Genomic DNA, 25060 nt, shown 5'->3' on the forward strand with positions numbered 1-25060 from the left:
GCGCGTGTGCGGGCCGCGGCGGCCACACTCAATATGGCGGGCGGGTGGTACTGCGCACGCCGCGGACCTCCTCGGAGGCCCCCAGACGGCCAGGCCCTGAGGTGGCCGCAGGGCAGCCGGCGCCTGAGCCGAGAAGACAAAGGGTCCGCGCCCGGCGGCACTCACCGAAGCGCGGCTCCGGTGCGGAGACGAGCGCAGGGTATACCGGGCGGCGGCTCGCCCCTCTTCTCGCAGCGGTCGCCCGGCGACAGTGCGCGGCGGTGGGACAGGCGCGGCGAGGACAGCCCCGACGGCCGGCGGAGCGCGGCTCGCTGCGAAGGGAGCTGCATAAGATGGCGGCGGCGGGAGCCGAGGCGGCTGCGGTGGCGGCGGAGGAGGAGAAGCGGCTGCCGGAGGGTGACCCTGAGTCGGGGGGCGATTCAGAGGATGAGGGCGACTCGGACTCGTCTGGCGACGGTGAAGATGAGGAGAAGGAGAATGAGGCCGAGATCCAGCGGCTGGAGGAGCAGGTGGGGCCCGGCTGGGCCGGCGCGGCGTGGGGAGGGGGCGATGGGGCAGCGCCGCGGCCTCCACCCAGTCCAGGCCCTTAGGCCAGGGGAAGCGGGGTTGGAGGCCGGGCTGGGCCGGGCCCTGCGCTGGTGGCCCGCCCGCGTTGCTATGAGAGACGCGTCAGCCCCGGGCGCCCCGCGGGAGCGGTCCCGGGGTTCTGGGGAAGGCTCGTTCCGGAGAACTGAGGCCTCCCCTCCAGGAGACTTCGGAGTGGGGCGAGACCCGGCCTTCGTGGGGTTTTCCTTTTTGTGACTGCCTGCTGGAGCAACTGCGGTGGTAATGGGAAAAAAATCTATGGCTGCTCGTGTAGTTTGATGCTGGAAACTGTCACGACGTTAACGTTTGGAGTCTGAAGTGAAAAGCGTTTTGGGGTTTTTTTGAGAGGGAAATTGGAGAGGAGAGCCCTAGTGCACAGTTTGTATTCGTCAAAAAAAAAGTTTGCTAGCTGGCTGGGGTTTTTTTAATTTTCTTTGAAGAAATTAAACTGCATTTGGCTCTGTTGAAGAAGGTTCTATTTATTTTGCGCTCTGTGGTCAGTTTCTGCAGCTGATAGCTGCTGTACTTCTGGTGCTGGCATTTGCACTGCTGAGCAGTAACCTTTAGAGCTTACAGTCATAAGCTAAGCTCTAAGCTTAAATTTAAATCTCTGTTAAAAACTTGGAAGTGTTTTTTGTAAGTGTCTGCTTGTGACCTGAAAGTGTATTGCAGACAATAGTGAAGTTTGGTGCAACTCTGTGCAGGAAGGTAGGTGTTGTCTTGGGTATGTGAACACATGATGACTTTTGTATGCCCCAGAAGAGAGTAAGATGATCTGTTCTGCTAAATGTTTTCTGCTTTCTTCATGTCCATCACTCAACAGTGCTTTTAAAAAAAAAATTTTTTTTTTTTTAAAGCTTTCCATCAATGCTTTTGACTATAACTGTCACTTGGATCTGATAAAGCTGCTCCGCCAGGAGGGAGAGCTGGTAAAGCTTAGAAGAGCTCGTCAGAAGATGAGTGAACTCTTTCCACTTACTGAAGGTACAGAGCATCTTCTCATCATGTTGCAGCTGATACAGCTTAAGCATCATCCATGTAACATACCATTGATTCAGCAGTGAAGTAATGCCAGGCTTCAACAACATTGTTCCAGTCCAGGAAAACCTGAAAGAACAGATTTGGGACTTTTTAAACTGAATGCTGCAGGTGTTAATGGCCAGCATTGAGCTTGGCCTCTGGCAAATGCGAGGTAACAACCCCATTGCAGGAATTTGAGTCCTTGCGACTGCCCTGGCCTCTGCCAGAGGCTGCTGCAGTAGGGGGTGTTTGTGTGTGCCCTCCTACTCCAGTCTCTGGTCTATCTGTTTGTCTGTCAGCTGGGTGAGTCGCTGCCAGGATGTGCCCCGCTGTAGCCCAGGGACAGGCGTATGTTTGCTTGTGCTGCCTTTGCTGTGGGGCTGGTAACGTACAGTTGTGGGATGGCAGCGCTGAAATGGCTGCAGTCACCTAGTGAATGTGACTCAGAGACAGACTCCTGCCAAAAGTTAAATTTCACAGTCAAGCAGCAAAAAAAAAAAAAAAAAGAAAAAAATATGTTGGTGGAAGTTGTAGGTAGCCCTTGAAGTGGGTGTTTCTTTACTCGTAACATAGAGGCAGTGTAAATACTGCAGAGGCTGCTCTGCCAGTGTGCTTTTAGCCTTGGCAAGGGAAGGTTTCCTTCTATAAGTGTGGAAACTTGCAGTCTCTAAAGCCATTTACTATTTCTTGTAAAAGTGTGAGGCAAGGTGTACCTCTGGCTGCATCTTTGGTTACTGGTACAGACTGATCCTCTGCCCAAGGTACTGATACATTGCTGCTTGCAACTTCTGCTCTTTTTAAATAAAAGGGTGCTTGTTGAGTACCAATTTGCAAAGGTCTCTACCAAACTTTTCTTTAAAATTAATTGTGAGTAGTTGTGGAGGCTAAAATTGCTCTCTTCTCCCCCTTGGCCCTCTCCCCATTTTTAAGTCTGTTACTAAAAACTCACATAAAAAATTCAACAAATGGATTTAACTTTCTGAACGTTGGTGTGATGTATTCTAAACTTCTTCCTTTCAGAAATTTGGCTGGACTGGTTGAAGGATGAGATAAAAATGGCTTCTGAAAGCTCTGAGCGAGAGAAGGTTTATGAGCTGTTTGAGAGAGCTGTGAAAGATTACATCTGTAAGTTGTTAACACGTTCTATAAAATGTATTGTGTTGAATTCAGATTATGGCTGGCTTTTTCTAGGAAAGTTTCTTCCTTCTGTTATAATGCAGAAGTTGGATCAAAAAAATTAGTGTGAAGTGATCCTCAGTTTTTCTGAAGCTTTGGAGTTAAGGCCATTCAGAGGCAATGCTTTAAGTGCCACTGCAGTCTTTAAGATCTTCTAAGCGAATGTTGTAAAAAGTTTTAAGTGCATATTTGGCACTTCTCTAACCTCTAAAAGCATGGGTTCTTTAGCTCTTTCTTTGAGGAAAGTGGAAGCTTTTAAAAGGCTCATTTCTAGTCCCATCTTCTGTGTTGGTTAGTACTGTCTTTGCTGCCACTTCCACTGTGTGACAGCTCTTTCAGAACAGCTTGTAACTGCCGTCTGGGAGACGGCATTCTTGAAACCCTGTGAAGTAGGTAACCCTCGCCGTGCTGCAGCACCAGGCTCTGATCGTCCTCGTTAAAAGTGAGAGAAGTACGGGGTGTCTTGTCTCTCCGTTTGTCAGGAGCTGTCTGCAGCTGTAGCTTAAAACTTTTAGCTTAAATCCCTGAGTAACTGCGTGCTCCTTGGGTGTTGTGGTAAGGTGCTGAAAATGTGAAGCCTGCGGCAGCAGAGAGGGCTGGGTGACATGGAGGCAAATCCCTTGCAGAAGCTGTAGACAAAATGTCCCTACAGCACCGACACAGCTGGCCAAGGGTGTTGGTGATCCTTCAGGAAGAAGGAACGGAGAGATGAACTGAGAGGATGTATCCTAGATCTGCTGGATGGATTGCACTTGGGCTTTGGGAAGGACTTCTGGAGCCTGAGATGTGCAATCTACCATCCGTTGGTTGGACAGGCTCTACTGGGGGTCCCTGAGCCTAATTTGCTCAGAGACTGGTGTTGGTGGGAGAGGTGCCGGGCAGCTAACGCTGTTCTAGCACCTCCTCCTCACCTCGTGGTTATGCTGCTTCAGCAGTTGCTTAACAGGCAAGTATAGGAGTCTGGAAAGAGAAGAAGGACCTACTTTAATCTGAGTTATGTAGGAGTGCAACAGCTTTGTGGTCCCAGCTCTGCACAGGGGCTCAAGAAAAGTGAAGATGCTGTTGGGGGGGGTCTTGATGCATCTCTGATGTAGCTTGTGTGCCAGAGGTGGCTTGACAGGAGTCGGGCAGTGTCAGTAACAACCACAAGAGCGACTACTTTCAGAAGAAAACTGTAGCTGCTGGTGCTGAAGCAAGAGCATAGAATAAAATATTTTAACTTTTCTTTACTACGTTGGATGGTAAAGAAAAATGTCACGTGTTGGTCTATTTATATGCAGCAAATGAGGTGTTTGGGAAGTAGAGAGATGCCTGCCTTTATTTTTGAGGGGATTGGGTCATCTGTTTCTCATAATCTTGTTTAGGTCCTGAAATTTGGTTGGAATATGCCCAGTATTCAATTGGTGGCATTGGTCAGGAAGGAGGAATTGAGAAAGTTCGCTCAATATTTGAGAGAGCGTTAACTGCGGTCGGACTGCACGTGACAAAAGGAACAGCTTTATGGGAAGCCTACCGTGAGTTTGAGAATGCCATCCTGGAAACAGCGCAGGTAAATTGTGGTTTAGTTTCCAAAGTCATCTTGTGCTGCCCCCTCATCAGCCTCCTCTGAGAAAAGAGGCTGTAATGTCACACAGTTGTTTCTTTTCAGCTGTAGAAACTGACCCCTTTGGTCTGGGAAAAATGTTCTGTGTTAGTTGATAAAGTAAACAGATTTGTGTTTAAATAAAATCATAAAATCTCGTATCCAGAAGCAAAGTTTCATTCTGCTGCCTTAGCTTGAACTGACAAAAATAGCTTTAAATGGAGTAGCTTCATTATTTAACGATGTTCTTGCCAGTGAGTATTTTTGCACATAGTCAATCATGTTTACATTTCTAGACTGTTTTCTACTTCAGCGTTTAACTCATTCATTATTTCACACTTTTTGTGACTTTTGGATGATAGTGTGTTATCCCTGGAACATACAGCCTGACATCTGCAAACAATACCTTTACAAGATGGCCCGAATGTGAATATTTCTTCTTATTTTTTGTAGCTTCCTACATAAGAGATGGAAGTTAAAAGATGTCCCTGCCCACAGTAGGTGGAGGTGAAACTAGATGATCTTTAAAGGTCCGTTCCAACCCCATTCTATGAAATGCTCTAACGAAGGAGTAGTGGGAGAACACCCTTTCATTCACAAACAGAAAGAAAGGTGAAAGTTTTAAACCATCTGTGCACACACCAGGGATTTACTGAAAAACTATTTGGCAGCCCTCTGGCTTTGTGAAATGGCATGGTCACATGCTGCTTACTTTTTGTTCAGGTTATCATTTCCTTATACATGTGTCAGCTTTCAGTGAAGAATGATTTTCACATTCATCCAGCTTCTGAGTCTAGCAATTTCCAAGTTTTAGCTTTCACAGCGGTGACCTGAAATGCAAGTTGGCTGTGTCTGTTCTTCAAGGATCATGTAGTCATTTGGAGCCCAGATCCTCCAACTCATAAACAATACCCCATCGTGTTCATCAGCTCAGGCCTGAGGGAACTGATTAAATTTCAATCCTTTTGTTTGTAGCCAGCTCCTGGCAGCGTTCCATCTCCTGAGCAGCAGCAGATGCTCTGCAGCCAGCTTGAGAAGATCCACACGCTGTTCAGGCGCCAGCTGGGGATCCCGCTGTTAGGTAAGAGCCGGTGCACTTGGGGAGATGGCGTGGATAAGCTGTGTTCCAGTGATCCGGGCATTAGTCATGATTATTCTTTCGGTAGGGCCACACAAACTGCAGCTGTAGTACTTGCGTATTCCTTAATCAATGACGTTTGCCTGTCTTTAGGGCCTCTTGAATGATGCACAGATCCCTTTTGTTCAGAAATCTTCTTGTTCGTTGAAACTTGGTTTATCTGTTTCTTCAGTACATAATTTGAGGCTATTTAAAGTACAAGTGATGAGCACAAACATGACCATTAGGAAGTAGGAATTCAGCTGTGAGGATCACTACCTAAGAACACACTGACAGCTGGATTGTTCGAATCCTGGTATATCTGGTTCATGCTTTAAACTCCTTCAGTCCCTTTTCTTGCTGCTTTGCTTATAGGAGAAAGTTAAGCACAGTACTTGGACTTCTTCATTTGCATAGCGAAAGAATTTTGGCTTGGTCTCTCTTCTTTAAAGCTGTAGGGAAAATCTTGCCACTTTGGTTTTCTAAATCAAAATCAGTAGCTTTAATATAACTGGCCCCAAGTTTGTGTTGTAGAGCATTGTATAAAATGAAGTGTCTGAACCCTATAAGCATGTGGTAGTGTGGCAGTTAAGATACAAAAATGCAAACAGAAATACAAATGTGTTAGAATCAAATTGAGGTTGAATTCTGTTTGTTTAGTTGAATGAGTGTGTCACTGATGGGCTTTCATGTCTGTTTTAATAGATATGGAGGCTTCATATGCTGAATACGAGGAGTGGTCAGAAGATCCGATTCCAGAAACAATACTAAAGAATTACAAAAAGGCTCTACAGCAGTTGGAGAAGTGTAAACCATATGAAGAGGCACTGGTAATGCTGTTACTTAGACCTTCCTTTAAAACTAAGAGTTAGTTGCTTTGGGGTGGTAATTTTTCCCCCCCCCCCAGATTGTATTATTTTTCTAGTCACAGAGGTAAAGCAGCTGAGTATTGCTAGGTGACTCTTCCAGCTGTGAGCAATGTGAGACAAGAAGCCTCACAACTGGTTATACTGGAAATTATTGAATCTACTGACTGCATCAGGCCACCCTGAGGTGCCCATGAGTACTGTGGCTGTTTCTTCTAGCATTGACAAGTATGTGGGCTAAGAGGAATAAAAAGTAGGGATCTGAATGGCTTCGGAACCAGGGTGGTATTCAGAGATATGTGAAAATCAAAACCTCTTGATATTTAAAGGATAAGCTCTTGTCTGAAACTGTGCATGAGACCTACTCTGAATAACAACTGAACTGTTGAAGTCGTGCTTTGTTTAGAAGGTTTTAATTTTTTGTATCCCTGTTTGTTTTATAGCTGGGTGCTGAAACACCAAAGCTAGCAGAATATCAAGCTTACATTGATTTTGAAATGAAAGCAGGTGATCCAGCTCGGATTCAGTTGATCTATGAGAGGGCTTTGGCTGAGAACTGCCTTGTGCCAGATCTTTGGGCACGCTACAATCAGTATTTGGTAAGGAAAAAAACCCCAGATGTTTGCAGTTTGATTTCCTTGGGTGTTTTTATTGTTAGTGGCTGATAAATGACCAGTAAGTTCTACCTCAGTCCTGTCCCATAGCCTTTAAATTCTTCAGAAACCGATTTTCACCTCGCCTTTGCTTTCTTGCTGTGTTCAGGGGTGTGTTTATTGATCAAGGGAGCATTTACTCACTTTTTCCTCTAGCTGTGTGTTTTCGCTGCTGAATTAACCGGGGTGTGGGCATCGAGGCTTGTGCTATCTGGCAGAGAGTTGTGTAGGTGTAACCAGCTGTACTGTAAGCATTGTCTCTGGTAGCTGGTCATCCAGGGGCATTGCTTCCGGGGATGTCCCTCCTTTTTCCTTCTAGCTTTTGTAGGGACAGCAGTTCAGTGCTGTCTGAATCACTGGGGAGCCTGCCTGTCCTTCAGGAGGCACTGGTAGATTAATGAAAGTGCTTGTTTGAGGGCTGCCAGTGCTCTCTTGAATGTTCTACAGTGGAGAACAAAACACTAACTTACCAACGAGCTGAAGCAAACGCAGATGTTCAGCCTGTATTTACATGTGGGCGAGTTAGTGCAGTTTGAAAGTCATATTGAACTTGAGAGACAGGGCTTTTCACGTGGACGGAAGGTCGATCTATTAAGAGGTCTGTGTGGCTCGCTACAGGGGAGCTTATCTAGGCTGAGTTGCTCCGTTGTCTCTTTATCTTACCAGCCTGAGACAGCAGGTTGTGGGTGGAACAGCGCCTGCCTGAGTAGGCTATGCGTGCAATTCCTTGCATCTTTTCCTCCTCTCTTCTTAACATACTAAGAACAGTTGGGAATTTGCTTGGTGCCTTTATTATATTCATCTCATCAGCAGAAAATACCTAACTGACTTGGTTAGAGGCAGACAGTTGGGTTTTGCAGACTGAATATGGCATGGAGTTTTCGTTTGTGTTGCTCCTGAGCACATCCTTTTTGTTTTGAAGATGTTCACTGGGTTTTTAGGAGTGTAGAATTTAAAATACCCATCTTGTCTTATTATATCTCTTTTCAAATATAAAGTAAAAGCATTGTTTTTAAGGTGTTGGCTTTCTATAAGCTGGTATTTGTCTCGGATGGTCTCTCTGCCTAACAGGAATTTACAACTTTGTTGTATGATATTTCAGGACCGGCAGCTGAAAGTGAAAGAATTGGTCTTGTCTGCTCATGACCGTGCTGTTAGGAACTGTCCCTGGACGGTTGGGCTGTGGATTAGGTATCTTTTGGCGATGGAGAGGCATAGAGTTGATCACGGCATTATTTCTGGTAAAGAAAGACCTTTTTGGCAAAGCTTCTTTACAGTACAGAACTGCTTTCTGCTCTCTGGATAATGTGTGACAAACAGTGACTTGTAGGATGCTCTAGGATTTGTTTTTATCCTGCTGCAACAGTCTTAAAGCTGATGAAATGTCCAGTAGCGTGCTTCCAGGGCAAAGCTGCTTTTGTTGAGCAGCTTCAATTCCGAGCAAAGCAATGAACAACTTTGCATGAACATTACTGAATTAAACTGACTTTTAAATTCAATTCCTAAACCAATTTACTGTATGTAGGATTTCTTCTATTTTTCCTGTCTTCCTAGAAATGTAAGGCCTATATACTTTTTTGTGCTGTACACTGTAGCTTGCTAATTTTGTCATTATCTGAAAAGTAAATATGTTTGTGGGGGGTGTCTTCCCCATTTTCTTTCAGAAATGTTTGAAAAAGCTCTGAATGCGGGTTTTATTCAGGCAACGGACTATGTAGAAATCTGGCAGGCATATCTTGATTACCTGAGAAGAAGGGTGGATTTTACACAAGGTATGTATAATATATGTGTGAATAAATATTTAAACTGTTTTCTATGTACCTCGCTGAAACAGTGGTATTACTTTTTTTAAAATTTTAACAGTAGGTTCATATCTTTCACAAAAATTACTTTCTGGCCAATTAGTGCCCATAAAATATATGAACTTAGTTGGTTTAAAGTAGCTCCTTGCTGACAGAATAGATTGTGCTGTTGTGAAAATGCTCTGCCTTGTAGTTTAGGTACTTGATGTTTTTTTACTCTGCATGTAGTGAGTTTTACTGAAGTAATAAATTTTGGCTCTCCCTGCCCCCCCAGTAAAGCCATTGTGGGTGTTAGGGAAGAGGCTTTAGTGGATGAGAGATGAAAATTAAATTATTATTTTAAGGCAATTCTTTCTTTTTTTTCCTAAAGACTCTAGTAAAGAACTAGAAGAGCTGCGGTCTGCATTTGCACGTGCTGTGGAGTATTTGAAACAAGAAGTAGAAGAGCGTAAGTTAAATCATCCAATATGTTGTTTTCTCTTGTTCAAAATAATTTTTAGAAGACCAGTTCTTCACACAGTGTTTAACTTGTATTCAAGTGTCTCAAACATTTTAGGAAAGCCAGAGATAAACATTTCATCTACAATGTAGAACTTGTTTAATAAACACTTTATTTCCAAGAGCCATTCATAAACTACTTATTTTTATTCCCAGGATTCAGTGAGAGTGGAGATCCGTCCTGCACCATCATGCAGAACTGGGCAAGAGTTGAGGTGATGTTTCTACCGGCTGCAATTAAATTGCTAGATTAGAGGAAATCAGTCGTTTTAACGTTCCAGGCACAGAATGCAATCCTCCTGTACTCTGGTGTTTTGTCTGGGTAACGTCAGTGAGGAAATCTTTCTTCTGCCACTCCTGTGTCTGGACTGGGCAGCACACAGTGCTTGAAGCACGCCATCCCAGGGAAGGAACAGCGTTCTCTGAGGAAGCTGTCAGGACTGGTGGCACGTTTATACTGCTGTGTCTGCAGTGTGGCACAGAGATGTGTGAGCAGCTTGGTTAGCAGGCTGCAGCGCCTTGGAACCGAACACTAAGTCTGCAAACTGCCTTGAGTCCTGTCTAATTTAGTGCTGCATACACTAATTAGTTTCAAACTAGTACAGGTATCAGTGTGCTGGTGCAGTCGCTGCCTGCAAGGGGATGTTTTCTTTTCCCTCCTTTGCCACAGGCTCATACGAATCAGGATAAGTCGTTACTTTTGTGCTGGAATTTCTCTGGGTATAATGCACGGAGTGGCTTGCCAAAGTCTCAGGCATTGTAATCCTGAACAGTGTGGGCCTGAATCTGAATTCATTACTTTCACTTTCTGTCCACTTAGTGGAGGGAGAAAGCAGGCACTTCTAGGTGTGATTCGGCTTATGCTAAAGCAGTTCTAATAAATCAGGTGTCTGGTGTTCCCCTGTGCTTCTGCGGTGAGGTCGGGTGAATCCCACTTGGGTGTCTTAATCCATTTCCCCTCTTCGCCTGCTCCCCCAGTTGAAGAGCTCAGGGCAGCGACAGAAATGAAGCACTTCTCTTAAACCACAAAACCAGTTCTCAGTTTAAGTGCTGCATTAGGTACATTCATGAATAATGACAAAAGGAAAAATTCAGAAACAACTATCTGATTTTTTTATAATGACCAAAATGAAACGCATGTGGGAGCCAGGAACCAAGATTGCTGTAAGAGGTGAGCAGGGAAGTATTATTCAGTCGTAGGATTGCATTAGGTGTTCACTTTGATCAGTCTAAGGAGCAGATGTATCTTCCTGGGTTTATGTGCATGATCTGTGCTGTGTTCTTGTTGTGGGGGGGAAAATGGTGTTGAACAAATAATCCTAAATTACATGGAGTGCTTTGGATGCTCTGTTTCAGGCCCGCTTATGTAACAACATGCAGAAAGCCAGAGAACTCTGGGACAACATTATGACTAAAGGGAATGCCAAATATGCTAACATGTGGCTGGAGTATTATAACCTAGAGAGGTAAGCGCTTGGCTGGTTGGAAGAGTTAATTAATTTTGTAGTTTCCTCATCTGTGTGAGACAGGACTTAGATGGGTATACTTCATCTGGGTTTATAATATGCTTTGGAGGTTCTTACAGCAGCTCTGCGGTATATTTCAGCAGTATTACAGCAACAATGTGTAGTGCCAGTTCGCTGGGGAAGGAGGGAAAACCTTTGCATGGAATGTAGTTACCTGTGCTGGAGGGTTGGCTCCTTACAGCTGTGGTTTCCCTGCTGCAGAGCTCACGGTGACACTCAGCACTGCAGGAAGGCCTTGCACCGAGCTGTGCAATGCACAAGTGACTACCCAGAGCACGTCTGCGAGGTGCTGCTCACCCTGGAGAGAATAGAAGGTAACTAACTGCACATCGTCTCGTTTTACCCAGCCTAGTTTGTGTACAACGATACGGAGTGAATTTTGATCTAGTGTTTTGTGTTCTGGTGAAGGCTTATTTTCTTTTCGCCACTGTAGTATACACAAGCAGCTCTTTTTTTATTCTTCTTTTCTGGCCTGACTTGGAGCCTGCTGAAATTACTGGGTTTTTCCATGCCTTTTTGGAGTGTTGTATGATAAATGAGAGGTTTCTGCTCTGCTTGGTTTTTGTTTTCTTTCTCTTTGAAGCCTACTCACATCTAGAATTTTCATGTGGAATGGTTAATATTAAGAGCAAGTTCCATGAACACACCAACTCTTTATTTTTGCAGAATTGTATTTTCAAATTATGGGAAAGCTAAACACAAGGCTTTTTTTTATCCTTTAGGAACATTGGAAGACTGGGATGCAGCTGTTCAAAAAACAGAAAACAGATTAGCTCGAGTTAATGAACAAAGAGCAAAGGTCAGAACTTTCTGTGAACTACCTAAGCAGTTTATAGGAAATACCCATATTAACATCATGCTTGTCTGAATGTCAGGTTTCTAATGTGGGTTCCTGTAGATAAGCCTGAACTGTCTTAAGGCCTCAGAACTGTTGATTTTAGTTTAAAACTATGGTTAACCCCTTCTGATGCTTTCTGTCTTTCACCTTTTGACCCTTGGATGGATACAAGGATACCGTGCGCTCCAGGAAAGCTGTAAGAGCAAACAATTGAGATGTGCTTTAAATGATGATGCCATTAGCGCTGTGTTTAATGTAGCTTAGGAGAAAACCCTCCAGCTGCAGTACTCTAAAAAATGTTCTGCAATCTGCAGTCATTAGAAAAAAAATCTTGTATATTTGTAGGCTGCTGAGAAAGAAGCTGCTCTGGCAAAGCAGGAGGAGGAGAAAGCTGAACAACGAAAGCAGGCTCGGGCAGAAAAGAAAGCTTCCAAAAAGGCTAAAAAACCCAGGATTGGAGACAAGCGCAAAGCAGATGATGATGATGAGGGTGAATGGGGACAAGAAGAAGAAGGTAAAAAAAAAAAAAAAAAGAAACTTCAGACCTCTGGTAACAGGGTTATCAGTTGTCTCCCTTCTGTTAGAGGCAGGTGAGGATGTGCCATCACTGGTGTCCCCAAAGGTGCTGTGTTTTCAGGGTCTCTCTCTTCTAGGAGGTCTTCACTGTGGTCATGAAATGAAAGCAAGACTAAATGGTTTTTGACAAACAGAAGTATATGTTTATAAGAACTTCTAGAGGTTTTTTAGGCTTTTCTTATTTCAGAGAAATACTGTGATTTAGGTTTTTTGTCATCTTTGCTTTTTTAAAAAAAAGTCATTTTCCTGACTCATCGAATGATGCTGAGGCGTGTGTCTAAATTGGGTAATCCAGTATTGTAGCAGTCTCTTGGAAGGTGGTAACAGAAGATTTTAATAGATTGCTGCCTCTGGGAGTTTTGGGAGCTTTTAGATTTTTTGGTTTTACTTTAAAAAAAAAAAAATAAAAAAAATCTTATTAGACAGAGAGAACATGAATCAGTAGTTGTAACTGACAGAAAAAAGGAAAAAATATTCCTGTTGCTTTCATCTAAATTCTTCCTGCCTTGGTCAAGTAATCATTATTAAAAACCTGAGGGAGGTTTTTATTTTGGGTCTTTAAGACCTATCATTGTCACTGGGGTTTCACATGCCATTTCCAGACGCTCTAGTGATGGAAGACAGCTTAATTTCAATGGTGAATGAAATGGTTAGTAACGCTTTCCATGTCATCAATCAGCAGAGCAGCCCAGCAAGAGACACAAAGGAGATGGTGATGGTGTACTTCTTGAAGAAGACATGGAGGTAGAAACGGGGCTCTTTGGAAGAAGTGGACCTGAAAAGCCAGATCGCCCAGCAAACCAGAAGGAAAAGGCATCTACCAGTCGAAAAGACATCCCCAAGGTTTTACATGACAGCAGTAAAGATAATGTCACCGTTTTTGTCAGCAACCTTTCCTACAACATGGCAGATCCTGAAGTGAAACTGAAAGAGCTCTTTGAGAGCTGTGGGGAGGTAGCAGAAATCCGTCCAGTGTTCAGCAACAAGGGGACTTTCCGGGGCTACTGCTACGTAGAATTCAAGGAAGAAAAATCTGCTCTCCAAGCTCTTGGCTTGGATCGTAAAGTTGTGGAGGGAAGACCAATGTTTGTTTCTCCATGTGTTGACAAGAACAAGAATCCAGACTTTAAGGTAAACTTCTATTCTTTCAAGTAATAGGTTGAACAGTGGGACTGCCTAGGAAGGCTAGCAGGGTGTGTTGCATCCAGAGTGCTTGCATCTGATGACTTCACGTGTTAGTTTGGAGTGGTAATGTATGTCTTAGCATAATAAAGCTCTTTTCTGGGAGTTCTTGCATCTTACATTACTTTGCCATGAACCAGGATTGACAGGAGCAGATTTCTGCAAATCTTGAGTAAGCTAATCTGAGCAGCTTGTTAATGGTGTGAGGTACCCACATTCCTTCTTGAGCAGCTCAATCTGTAAAGTACTTTTTTGGTTGAGTCCCTTCATCTGTGGGCATTTATGACACAACCCACTGGTTCTTGGTTTGTACTGGAGATCAGTTGTGTAATCAGTGGTTTTCTGCATTACAGAGTTACTGTGCTGAAAAACTTAATGGTCTGGATAGTGATAATGTTGTCTTGCTCAGCTGAAGGAGACGCAAACATTTGGAAGCATTACTTGCAAGTCCTTAGTGTATGCCTGTATGTTTATATGCAAATATCTTCCAAGATACTACTCATGACCTGAAGGTGTTTTTGCATCACACAAATTTATGAAGTACTCCGAGCTTTTGGAGGTGTAATAGGTTGAAATCCTTGGAGTCTCTGACTGCTTTGGCATCTAACAGCCTTTTCATTCCTTCAGGTGTTCAGGTATAGCACTACACTGGAGAAACATAAACTCTTTATATCTGGTTTGCCGTTTTCCTGCACTAAGGAGGAGCTGGAAGATGTGTGTAAAGCACATGGGAATGTGAAAGACATTCGGCTGGTCACCAACCGAGCTGGAAAACCCAAGGTAGGCATCCTTAATGCACTCTTGATTTTAAGAAATCCCTCAAAAAGAAGCAAATCATGGGAGTTTGGATACAAAAAGTAAGTTTTGTATTTTAAGTTGCCAACCTGGCTTTGCATTAAAACTCGTAGAAACGCTTGGATTTATACAGCCCAGTGTGCCTTTGGGCCAACAAATAAGAAGTAGGAGGAATTTTCCCAGAATACTTAAATTGCCCAAGAAGAGCGTGCGATATAAATGGGATGGAGGGGAAGATGTTTACAGCACTTTCAGTCTAGTAAAAATAGGCATTGGTAAGGCTGCAGAGAATATGTTTTTTCGAGTCACTGACTCGATAGGGCTCACCTGGTATAACTGATTCCCCTTCTCCCTTTCTTAAGTTTCTTGAGGTTATTGTTCATAACACCTGCTGCAATAATAGATTTGTCAGTCAGAAACGAGCCACCTATCTGTGACAGGGCTCATTATTTCCATCCTGGAATAAATGACTCCTTGTTAAATAAGAGACTCTAAACCAGCTGCTGCTCTGCCAAAGTTGTACCTGACACCTCAGCCATGTCTGCATGTCGGGCTCTTCTAACAGGTGCCATCCTGGTGATGTGCGTGTGTTTTTTAAAAATGTATTTTCTAGGTCTTGGCAATATCTCGGGTACAGTTCCTGTTGCATGCACCTTGTGAGGAGTGCTCTCGTGTGTACCCCAAGTCTTGCAAGCCCTGTCCTGAGCTTAGTTTGATTCTGTCTAAACCACAAATAAATGTACTTCGAATGTTATATAAAATCTGATGTGTTTCCTGTGAAACTGAATAAAAATACAGCTGAAGGGTTTGAATGGCGCTTAGAAGAATAACCATAACAGAACTGGGAGGTGATGCCTCCCAACTAGTGTACCTGCTGGAGGAGTCCTCCGCAGCAGATTGCTGGGGGTGCCCTTTTGTCCACTTGCTGGAAATAAGACCCCACTACTGAAGGTGCATCAGCAGCAGTTAGCAGCTGGTTACCAGGGTGGTTAGCAGCTGCTACTGCATGAAGCCAACACAGATCCATTTCCTGCACAGAACGCTTTTGTCACCAGTCACTGTTCTGGAGGCAGCAATACCAGTCTCTTTTTGCCTGTCAGTCCTGTCGGAGCTGCTTAAAATGGGCTTTACTGCTCTTGAAACCAAAGTGGCTGCAATAACGACCCTGTGTTAGCAGACTTGATTCCTTAGTTACCAGTTGTAGCTTAGTGAAGAGTCACAGGAGGGTTTGTGTGGATCTTTCTATTCTAGCTCTGTAGATTGATTTTTTCACTATGAATGCAAATCTGTCCAATTCCAGATTCAGCCTGGATATATGTATAATATACATTTAGAAGTGAAGACTTGCCACTGATGCAGTACTTCATTATATTTACTTTACTGGGATCTTGGTTTTCTTTTTTTTTTCTTTTTTTTTTTCTAATGCCTCTTCTACAGATTAGGGCATCGTGAATGAGAGTCAAGAATTGCAAGTTGTGTAGATAAGAATTTTGTTAGCTAAAGAATACTGGGACTTAGCCATGTTTAGGTCTGATTTCTGTATGATTTTCTTAGCAGTTGGCCAAATTATTCACAAAAGCTGTCACGCAGAGAAGGAAGCCCTAAAACTAATGTAGGTTACCCCTTCTTATTTAGGGCTTGGCCTATGTGGAATATGAAAACGAAGCTCAGGCCTCGCAGGCTGTGCTGAAAATGGATGGCCTGACGGTTAAGGAACATGTCATCAAGGTGGCGATCAGTAACCCCCCTCTGCGAAAGCTGCCGGACAAGCCCGAGGCGGGCAGAGCCTCGCAGTTTGCGGTACCACGGCAGATTTACGGAGCGTGAGTATTAGTGAGAGAGACTGGTGATGCTTAAAAAGGAAACGCTGGGTTTCTTTATGGGCTGAAATGTAGGAATCTCATGAGGAGCGATTGAAGGAGCTGGGACTGTTCAGTGTGAGGAGGAGAAGGCTGAGGGGAGACCTCATCACTCTCTACAGCTCCCTGAAAGGACGTTGTAGAGAGGTTGGTGCTGGTCTCTTCTCACAGGTGATTAGTGACAGAACAAGAGGGAACGGCTTTAAACTGCAACAGGGGAGGTTCAGACTGGACATTAGGAAAAAATGTTTCCCAGAAAGAGTGGTCAGAGGGTGGAATAGGCTGCCCAGGGAGGGGGTGGAGTCGCCATCCCTGGGTGTGTTTAAGGGTCGTTTGGATGAGCTGTTGGGGGATGTGGGGTAGGGGAGAACTTTGTAGAGTCGGGCTGAGGGTTGGACTCGATGATCCCGAGGGGCTTTTCCAGCCTGAATGATTCTGTGATTCTGTGATCTAGAATATGAGAGAACATTTAAAAAATGCTGAACTGTAAAAAATTGTGTTGCTGGATTGATGAGGAGAAGCAGATTTTTCTTCTTCATCAGTAGAAGCCGGTCCAGTGCCTGATACTCTCCATCGCTGCAGACATCCCGTTGGATCCGCTGTCAGCACCGGAGCGCTAATAACTTCCCTGTCCTCTCGTTCTGGAGAACCAGCCGTTGCTCACAGTGAGCATTAAGGCTGCTCTCTCATCTTTTAGAGTGCTCCTGCTGCTGAGCATTGCACTGGTGCCGTATTGTACGTGCCCCATAGATAAACACCGAGCTTCAATTTCTGGGGACTGTTGGGCAGTTGTTTTCTGCCAGGACGTAGGTATAGTGTTTCAAAGGGCACCCATTGAAAGCTTTGCGCTACTTATTACTGAAACAAATGACAGGAATAATATTTAAATGACTGTTCCTCTTAGTGAACAAAGTCTTTTTTGTTTCCCCAAGCGAAAACAGTATGTTCAAAGAGCACTGGGATATTTTTAAATGTCGCTTTTTGTTCTGCAGGCGAGGCAAGGGAAGGACACAGCTTTCAATGATGCCTCGTGCGTTACAGCGCCAGAGTAATCCTGTGGCTAAGGCTGAGAATGGGATGGTCCAGAACTCACCAGCAACTTCATCCGAACCCCCTGAGGAGCCTAAAAAGATGTCCAATGCTGATTTTGCCAAGATGCTACTGAAAAAGTGAGCAAAAAATCTGCAATCAGCGGGTCTGGTAAAATGTGAAATGCCTTTATGGAAGCCATGTTGTGTCCTTATGCTAGCAAGGAGAGAACGCCCGTCACAATCACGTGTAAATACTGTTCTGGACTACTGCATTCATCGAGATCAGTGTAGGATGGTACAAATCCAGGTTTTTTTCCTCTGTTTCTAAGAGCAAAGAGTTATGCTATGTTCTGGTAAAATGGCGTTAATATGATTCCTCATATTGAGGGTAACGAGAGGGGAAATATTTCCTGTACAGGTTGGATGCCGCATCAAGTTTTATGAATACTTTACAAATATTTCTCTTTCATTAACGAATGAGATGCAATGTGAAAGCCTAGTGATAACTCCTAGTGTCTCGTGTCAAGCTCCACTGGTCAGTTTGGATTGTGATTGCAGTCATTCTCTCTGACAACAAACCCATTTTACACCCAGACACCCACACGCAGGGACATTCATCTCCTTCCATTAAGAGTTAAATGGCAGATGCTAGTAACTTCACCACAATGGCCTATTTTAGTATTGGGAGAGTTTCTATACATATGTGCGTATATGTATATACACAAATATACATATATATGTATTCAGTTAATGTTCTGTTCGAGTCGACCTGTTTTTTATATTGTGTATTTGTAAAAGACATTCAAATTATTATTTTTAAGTGTCATGAAGTAATACTTAGATCTGGTAATTTTTGTTTCCCATAAAAGCTGTACATGCTGTTGCTGAGGACCATTTTGGGGTTGGTTTTTTTTTTTTTTGGGTTGTTTTTGCTAGCTAGCTCATACGTCTTTTGCAGGTGGTTTCTGTATGGTTTTGTACAAATGTGAAGTGCAAGCTGACGTTTCTTGGTTTATTAAACTCAAGTTCTCAAAGGTTTTCTATAAATACTGTTGCTTTTGTTTAAATGTGGGTGTTGGAATTGCACTTATCCTCTGGCAGCTGGGTAACACTGTACCTCGCCTCTCAGGCGCACTGCGATACAGTGTCACTTACATACCTTGAAGTAGCTCATTCCATCTAGTACGAATATCCTGGAACCACTTCAATAATCTGGTACGTGATCTTGGACAGAAATATTACTGCTCGTCTGACTAAAAGTGTTGCTAACTCTGGAAGTCAACACAGGCAGGGGCTGAATGTGAGGGGGGACCCCGGTACCGAGTTCACTTGTACACCACAAGCACTGCTGCAAATAAACACTATTTTCAGTGCTTACATTGTGCTGATTTGACTTGGCTTTACTTTAAAATGACGACTCTGCTTCGTAGCTTTGACCCACGTAATGTCGGCAGCTGTGGGGATGCAGCGTGGGACGGGTGGTGGTTCTTGGCTCTTCTGGGCTGGATGCTTGGCCTAGCTATTGTACCGGTGATACAGGGGGGTTGTAGCTCAAAATCAGCTTAGAAACATTCTATTTACGCTTTAATAGGGAGCTTTTTGACTTGAGGGTGGGAATGCTGAGGTTGGCTGTGGTGATCTCAGCTTCCCTTTGGCTGCTGGGGGTGGACTGGCCGCTTCAGAGCCGGCCGCGGGGCGGGTGTACACAGGGACAGGTACCCTCTAGCTCGCTGCTCCACAGCCTGAACCGCGACTGCTTCTTGATTTACTGCACAGAAAAGTGTTTTGAGAACAGCCTATTCCAAACAAAGACTTTAATATTAAAATAGTTTATTAATCTGTTACTAAAATAACATTTTTTTTTTCCCAGAGTTCTAAAGTGCGGATTTTATTTATACTCATCTTGCACTACACCAATAAGCACGCTTTGTAAAGACAGAACAACCTTCCTCATTTATTATTCACTTTCCCCAGCAACAGTAACCAGTACATAAGCATGGAGTGGTGCTGTAGGATACAGGTAACTCCCAGTCTTGTCCTACTGCCCGCTTGTATAAAATGTGTCCTAACTACCTCGCGGGGAAGAGAGTTAGGAGGGAAGAAACTTAACACTGGCCTGGAACAATCTAAGCTTAACAGCACTCTAAACTAGATTGACTCAAAGCTTTCTGAATTTAGAGGGGTTGGGATCAATTATGCTGTCACACACCTGGCAGAGAGGGGCACAGGGAGTTGTTATTCTGTGTTAGGCTGCAGGTGCTTTTTACCTTAAAAGGAAAAATAAAGTGCTTCTCAGAATTGCACAGCAGCTTCCAGCTACTGCACTGGCTGCCGCTGCAGCAGAGAGGCCTCGTGTGATTCTTGATGTGTTTATCACAGTAATAACACGACCTACTAATTAATTGTGAAAAGTTCTCTTGTGTGAATTGAAGAACCTTAAGTTTACAGCAAACTTGCTATACGTATTCTTACCAAATTGGCACAGCCAATAAAGGTTGTTTTGCAGTTATGTATCATAACCTTTCCTGCCCCCAGCTTTGCAGAATTTAACCCTTTTTCAAAGCCTGAACTGCGCTGCAGTTCCCCGGCGAGGCCCGAGGTCTGAGGCAAGGACTGGGAGCATGAGGCAGTCCTGTCGGAAGCACAGCAAAAGCACCTCCCAGGTCAGTGAAATCAGTCAGGATTTCTTCTCTTGTTCTAGTCACATCAGCTGTAATCTCAAACCAAATACTTCCCCCTGGTACAAAACCCAACCTAGGAAAGGCAGCTGAAAGTAAACACGCAAAGTGCAACTGAAAACAGAAATGGTAGGGGAGAGAAGCCTTTGCTGAGCTGGAGTCTGGCCTCCTTCCTGATCAGCACCATCAAACTCGTATAACTGACAGGAAAGGGTCAGAGTAGCTGCAGAGTGCTGCTACTGCACGAGTCATGTCCTAGGGTTTGGTTTTGTTGGGGTGTTTTTTTTTTTTTTAAACAGGGAAGAGGTAACACAAAAGCAACAACTCAGTTAAGACTTTGTCTTACCTAGCAGCTCCTTGACAAGGTAAGACCCTGCAGCTGACCGACTAGGTGAAGGGTTGTGATTGAAGCAGCTTCTCAAAGCTTAATTTTAGGGAGAAATCTAATTCTACTTCAGCTTGTTGGACACCTCTGACATCTCTCCCCACCTTCTTCCAATAGCACAAGTAAGTTCTAGCACACAGTCAACATCAACAGTTCACATTTCAGCTTGGCATAATGTATATAAATAAATTATATTAATTTAATCAAATGTAAGACACTTTAAATAAATGAAATGCTGAAGAGTGACACCTCCTGTTGAGTTATTTCCCAGCAGGAATACTGAGCGGCTTGGCATTCTGTTCTCCTGCACGTTTGCTGGCTTCTGAACGTCCACAACCCTCAAGTCTTGACAGGGATGGTTTGCCTGCACCCAGCGGTGCTGCCATCTGCTTCAGGTAAGCCCACGGAATATTCCGTGGTGGCGATGAGCAGCATGTCCAGAGTCGTCTCGGTACACTTCGCAATAAAACGTATGAAAGGCCTCACGTCGCCCTCGTTGGCTACTTCCAAGACGTGGTAGTACTCGGCCCGTTGCTCCTTGCGGATTGTGATGGGCGGGTAGCCCGCCTGCATCAGGATGAGGTTCATTAACAGGCGCGAGGTCCTCCCGTTGCCGTCTACAAACGGATGGATGTAAACCAATTTGTAGTGGGCTAACGCAGCAAATTCCACGGGGTGCAAGCTCATGGCGTCTTCCGAGTTAATCCACTGCACAAACTCCTGCATCTGTTTCTCAACATCCTGGGGATGGGGGGGTATGTGATGTCCTACAAACACCTGAGTAGTCCTGAACCGCCCTGCCTCCACGGGGTCGGCGTAGCCCAGCACTCGCTGGTGTATCTCCAAGATGTCCCCGATGGTTACGGAGCCTATCCGCGACACCAGCGTGGTGTTGACGTATTTCAAAGCCGCGTGCATGCCGATCACCTCGTTCTGCTCCACTAAGCTTTTTCCAGGAACGGCGTATCTGGTCTCGATGATGTGTCGTATTTCTGAGAGCGTCAGGGTGTTCCCTTCAATAGCAACCGTGTGGTAGATGTGGTGGTAATAGGACTCCTCCATCACTCGGCGCAGGGCGGAATTGCCTTTGGGGATCGCCATCACTTTTTTAACCTTGCTGTCAATAATACTGAAATACCTCTGATCTATCTCTTCAACTAAAGGAAGCGTCCGGTCCCGATTGATCAAAGCCTTCTCATTGCAGGGAGAAATGGTGAGTGCTTTGGAGTACAAATAGTCAGCTCGAAGAATGTCTTTTTCCTCTTCGGAAAAGATACCAAATTCATTCAGGGCATCCACATAATCGGGGTCCATTTTGAGGGCGTACACAAAGAGTTTGTGGGCTTTCTCCCGCTTGCCTTGGCGCTTCATTTCGAGGGCTTGATTCAGAGCTGCTTTGGCTTCTAACTTCACTTCTGAAATGCAACAATAACACATAGATAACAGAGTAGGGAATTTGACCAAAAACCTCTGGAAACTGTCACTCTTTACCGATATAAAAATTAAATACAGCCACTCTGTAAGAACTAGGAGAGAGAACTTGTTTTCCAGCCTTTCCAGGCTCCAAGCGCAGAGGCTTACGCCACGTTTGCAGGCCGAGTGCGTGGCAGCGGAGCTGTTCCTGGCAGGCAGCACCGTGAGGCAGGAGCTGTGAGCAGCGTGGCTCGAGCTGGCCACAGGCCTGTGGCCATCCCAGCAAAACTCACTTTGGCCACCAGACTGCTTTGTGTGGGAGGACACAGAGTCTTAAATACATTCTCTTGACAAAAAGGGCCAGTTCTCTTGCTAGAAGCACTGCTAACAGCACTTCTGTGGTTTTTTTTTTGTCACTGAACTATCAAACATCTTCCCAGCAATAACAGCTTTAATGGAAACAAAGATACAGGGCTGGAATTGTTTTGATTCCTTCACATGTTTTCCAAATTAACATCCTGGCCAATAAAGGCAACGACCACAGCCTGCTGTTGCCAGAAAGGCTGGGCTATGACAGCCAGGACTTCAGGATTAAGGCCGTGTATCCCAGGTTACTGTGTATTAAAACAGCACTCTGTATTCCAGTTACCTTAACAGAACTTACTAGTACTGAAAGCATGAGGAAAAACTTCCGAGAGACAGAGCAGCGCTGAGAGGCCAGTGCATCGCCCTTCTGCAGCGCAGGGCAAGGGAATGTGGTCAGGCGTGTCTGACCTCTGGGTCATTTACAGCTGATGTTAATTTGCAGTTGGGCAGTAAGAGCTCATTATGGGGTACAGGAGATCAGGTGGGGGGGCACAGATCTCCACATTACACAGCAACTCAGCTGCTTCCCTGCACCCGCCCAGGAACACTCTTACCTGGGGGGGCTTTGCCTTTCAGCACCAGCAGCTCCAGCCCGTTGGAGGTGACGCTCAGCCCGGTGGTTTGTCCCGTGTATCTGGTGACCCCCGAGGAGCCTGCGCCCAGTTTACTTTTCAGGAAGGAGAGTCCTTTGAGCACCGCGTGGCACTGGTCTTCCACAGCAGCCAGCGGGAGCAGCAGCATCACCAGCGAGCCCAGGAGGAGCACGAGCACGGCCGCCCACCTGACGCGGACCCACAGAGTTATCCATTTCACCTCGGGATCTGTCGCCATAGACACGAGATTCATCCTGCTTCCAGCGCAGACACGAGGAACATCTCCTTCCCCACCGCTCCCACCTGGGAAGAGAAACAGCTTTAGCCAGAGCTCCGTGGCACAGGGCTGTCGTCGGGCTGGAGACGGGGCAGCTGAGGGGACTGGGTTTGCGTCGCAGCTGTCGGGGGTTACCCCAAGCACCCGCCTTTCCCTGCCACCTCTAAGCACGTCAGGGCAGGGCGCATGCGGTATTCAGTGTAACAAATCCTTTTGGGATCCGCTATACGTTACTGCAGCGGCAGCACTGTGAGGAGATACTGATGCCCCTGCTCAGCACGGGCACCGGGCTCTGCCAGCCGGCTCCGCGGGGATGAAGGAGCTCCGCCCCGTAACCCTATGGCACTGCTACCCACCTCCTCCCTCCCCCAGCTCCCAGCCCTTCTCCAGGCCTGCGACCCCCGAAGCTCCAGGCTCTTGCGCATCCTCCCGGTGTGGAAATCCCTCCCCAGCCCGCCCTGTTCGCTCCCCAGTTCCCCTTCAGCCGCCGCCCCTCCTCCAGCACCGTGCCCGCCCCAGGCCTCCTTCCCCTCAGCCTGGTCCCCCTAGCCCCTCCCTGTCCGGGTCCCCCGGTGCTCCCCGCAGTCACCCTCCCTCTCTCCGCCAACCTCAGTCTCCCTCAGGCCGGCATCCGCCTCGGCGCAGGCCCCTCAGCGTTCCCCCATCACCTTTGCCGCCTCCCAGAGCCGCCGGCTGCCGGCTACAGTAGCCCCGCCCTCTGGGATCCCGCGCTCTGCTATTGGCTGAGCCGCCCCTCTTCTCATTTTCCATTGGCGCTCACAGCGGATCCTCCTCTTATGTCCCGCCCCCTTCCTACCCTCGCCTTCCTGTAGCGTCTTCCGGGTAGCGCCACACCCCCGGCGCGGGAGAGGCTCGTGGAGGGTGAGAACTGGTGAGCGCTCACGCCAATCATAGGAGGAGCGGCCAATGAGAAGGGAACATGGAGAAGGGGGCGGGTCCACTTGCTATTTAAGGGCGGGGAATCCGCACCCGGTTGCTACGCGACGGCGGCGGCTGAGGGGACAGCGGGCGGCCATAGCTCCCCTCAGGCCCGGGGCAGGACCCTGCGGGCTGCGGCCGCCGTCGCTCCCCTCAGGCCCGGGGCAGGGCTCCGGGGAGGCCCAGCCGCTCGAGGGTGCAGGGCCGGGGGGTGGCAGCTGGGCTCTGCTGGGGCGAGGTGGTGTGGGCAGCGCTGCAAACCGCCCTCAGTGCTCACAGCTCGTTTATTTGCATGGTAGAATAAGCCTTTTCTGTTCGATAGAAGCGTTCTTGTCATTTGTCCCTTGCCTTTCTGGAAAAGTACTCTTTTTTAAAATTTTTTTTTTGCCTTAAGGCAGCGGAGTGCGTCAGTAAGCAATGTACCTTGGTGCTCTGCGGCGGGGCTGTACCTCTCCTCTCCCTCTCACTTGCTGGAGACCCAGAGTGGGGAGAGATTTGACTAAAGTCAAAGAGAATGTTTTAGGGAATTGCAGTTTTCAGACTTCAGTATCTAGCAAGATAAGACAGTTTTCTAGCAGATACTTACACAGCAAATCATAACAGGCAGGGAAAAATAACCTGGTTTGGCTGAAAGAAATTGTGGCAATTAAAACTATTTTTCTTCTTTGTAGCTGTCGACAGTGAAAGAGCAGTTAGGGCAAACAGCTCTTGTGCTGCGAGGTTTGGAGCTCTCCCCCACGATGTGCCCAGGGGAAGGTTGAAGAAGATGGGCTGGGGTTGCTTCTCTGCAGACAGCGGACGCCGTGTTTCTGTGCAGCACAGACTTTAGCAGCGTTCTTCAGCTGTGGGGTGTTTCAGGGGGAGGCTTCACCAGCATCTGTCTTTTCTGCTTTTCTTACTGTTACAGCACTGGCTGGGGTGAAGGAGTAAAGAACAGGGCTAAAACTTGCATGTGGTACCAGATTGGGTTTGTTGGCAAGAGCTTAGGAAGAAAAAGGAGCTGATTTAAATTATTTTAGTAAAATGAACGAACATTCTTAAACGTGAAGTTCAAGAAAGGCAAGTATTGCATTTGGGAAGAGGAATTCTGGCCCAAAATACGCCCTAATGCCTGCCCATGTGTCTGCCTCTGCACAGGCTGTCCCTTGCGAAGCCTCGGAGAGGAGCCAGCCCTGAGATCCCTCCGGATGTTCTGAGCACCAGTGCAGTATTCTCTCCTCCTCAGATACTGCCCCTTGCAGCCTTGCGTGTCCCTCACGCCTGTTGGGAATGCACCAAGGGTCCCTTCCCTGAGCGGTGACTT

At 46.0% G+C, this 25060-nt stretch overlaps 2 protein-coding genes across 4 annotated transcripts; one reads left to right on the top strand and one right to left on the bottom strand.

Annotated features, from left to right (window-relative positions):
* Positions 1 to 31: 31 nt before the first annotated feature.
* Positions 32 to 18483, top strand: SART3 (spliceosome associated factor 3, U4/U6 recycling protein). Of its 2 annotated transcripts, none has more exons than XM_074844661.1 (19): positions 32 to 509; positions 1443 to 1569; positions 2626 to 2730; positions 4146 to 4330; positions 5339 to 5444; positions 6186 to 6310; positions 6790 to 6945; positions 8102 to 8240; positions 8664 to 8771; positions 9172 to 9249; positions 9456 to 9514; positions 10656 to 10765; positions 11027 to 11139; positions 11548 to 11624; positions 12009 to 12177; positions 12919 to 13370; positions 14049 to 14201; positions 15852 to 16039; positions 17068 to 18483. In XM_074844661.1, the coding sequence occupies exons 1-19, from the start codon at positions 333 to 335 to the stop codon at positions 17246 to 17248; spliced, it is 2808 nt and encodes a 935-aa protein (XP_074700762.1). In that variant the 5' UTR covers positions 32 to 332; the 3' UTR covers positions 17249 to 18483. The 2 variants fall into 2 exon arrangements, with proteins under 2 accessions (XP_074700762.1, XP_074700763.1); XM_074844662.1 differs by having other exon boundaries at positions 12922 to 13370.
* Positions 18484 to 18905: 422 nt separating this feature from the next.
* FICD (FIC domain protein adenylyltransferase) lies at positions 18906 to 23533 on the bottom strand. 2 transcript variants are annotated; one of them, XM_074844391.1, is made up of 3 exons: positions 23487 to 23533; positions 22503 to 22844; positions 18906 to 21584 (listed from the first exon to the last, which is right to left on the bottom strand). In XM_074844391.1, the coding sequence occupies exons 2-3, from the start codon at positions 22792 to 22794 to the stop codon at positions 20509 to 20511; spliced, it is 1368 nt and encodes a 455-aa protein (XP_074700492.1). In that variant the 5' UTR covers positions 22795 to 22844; positions 23487 to 23533; the 3' UTR covers positions 18906 to 20508. The 2 variants fall into 2 exon arrangements, with proteins under 2 accessions (XP_074700492.1, XP_074700493.1); XM_074844392.1 differs by having other exon boundaries at positions 23427 to 23511.
* Positions 23534 to 25060: the final 1527 nt, after the last annotated feature.

Source organism: Strix aluco, chromosome 18, assembly GCF_031877795.1.
Source record: "Strix aluco isolate bStrAlu1 chromosome 18, bStrAlu1.hap1, whole genome shotgun sequence".
Classification (NCBI taxonomy): domain Eukaryota; kingdom Metazoa; phylum Chordata; class Aves; order Strigiformes; family Strigidae; genus Strix; species Strix aluco.

Coding starts and splice junctions, on each gene's coding strand:
- SART3 (XM_074844661.1), top strand. CDS start 333: ATGGCGGCGGCGGGAGCCGAGGCGGCTGCGGTGGCGGCGGAGGAGGAG. Junction 5,445..6,185: donor GCTGGGGATCCCGCTGTTAG/GTAAGAGCCGGT, acceptor CTGTTTTAATAG/ATATGGAGGCTTCATATGCT. Junction 6,311..6,789: donor AACCATATGAAGAGGCACTG/GTAATGCTGTTA, acceptor TTTGTTTTATAG/CTGGGTGCTGAAACACCAAA.
- FICD (XM_074844391.1), bottom strand. CDS start 22,794: ATGAATCTCGTGTCTATGGCGACAGATCCCGAGGTGAAATGGATAACT. Junction 21,585..22,502: donor GAAAGGCAAAGCCCCCCCAG/GTAAGAGTGTTC, acceptor GTTGCATTTCAG/AAGTGAAGTTAGAAGCCAAA.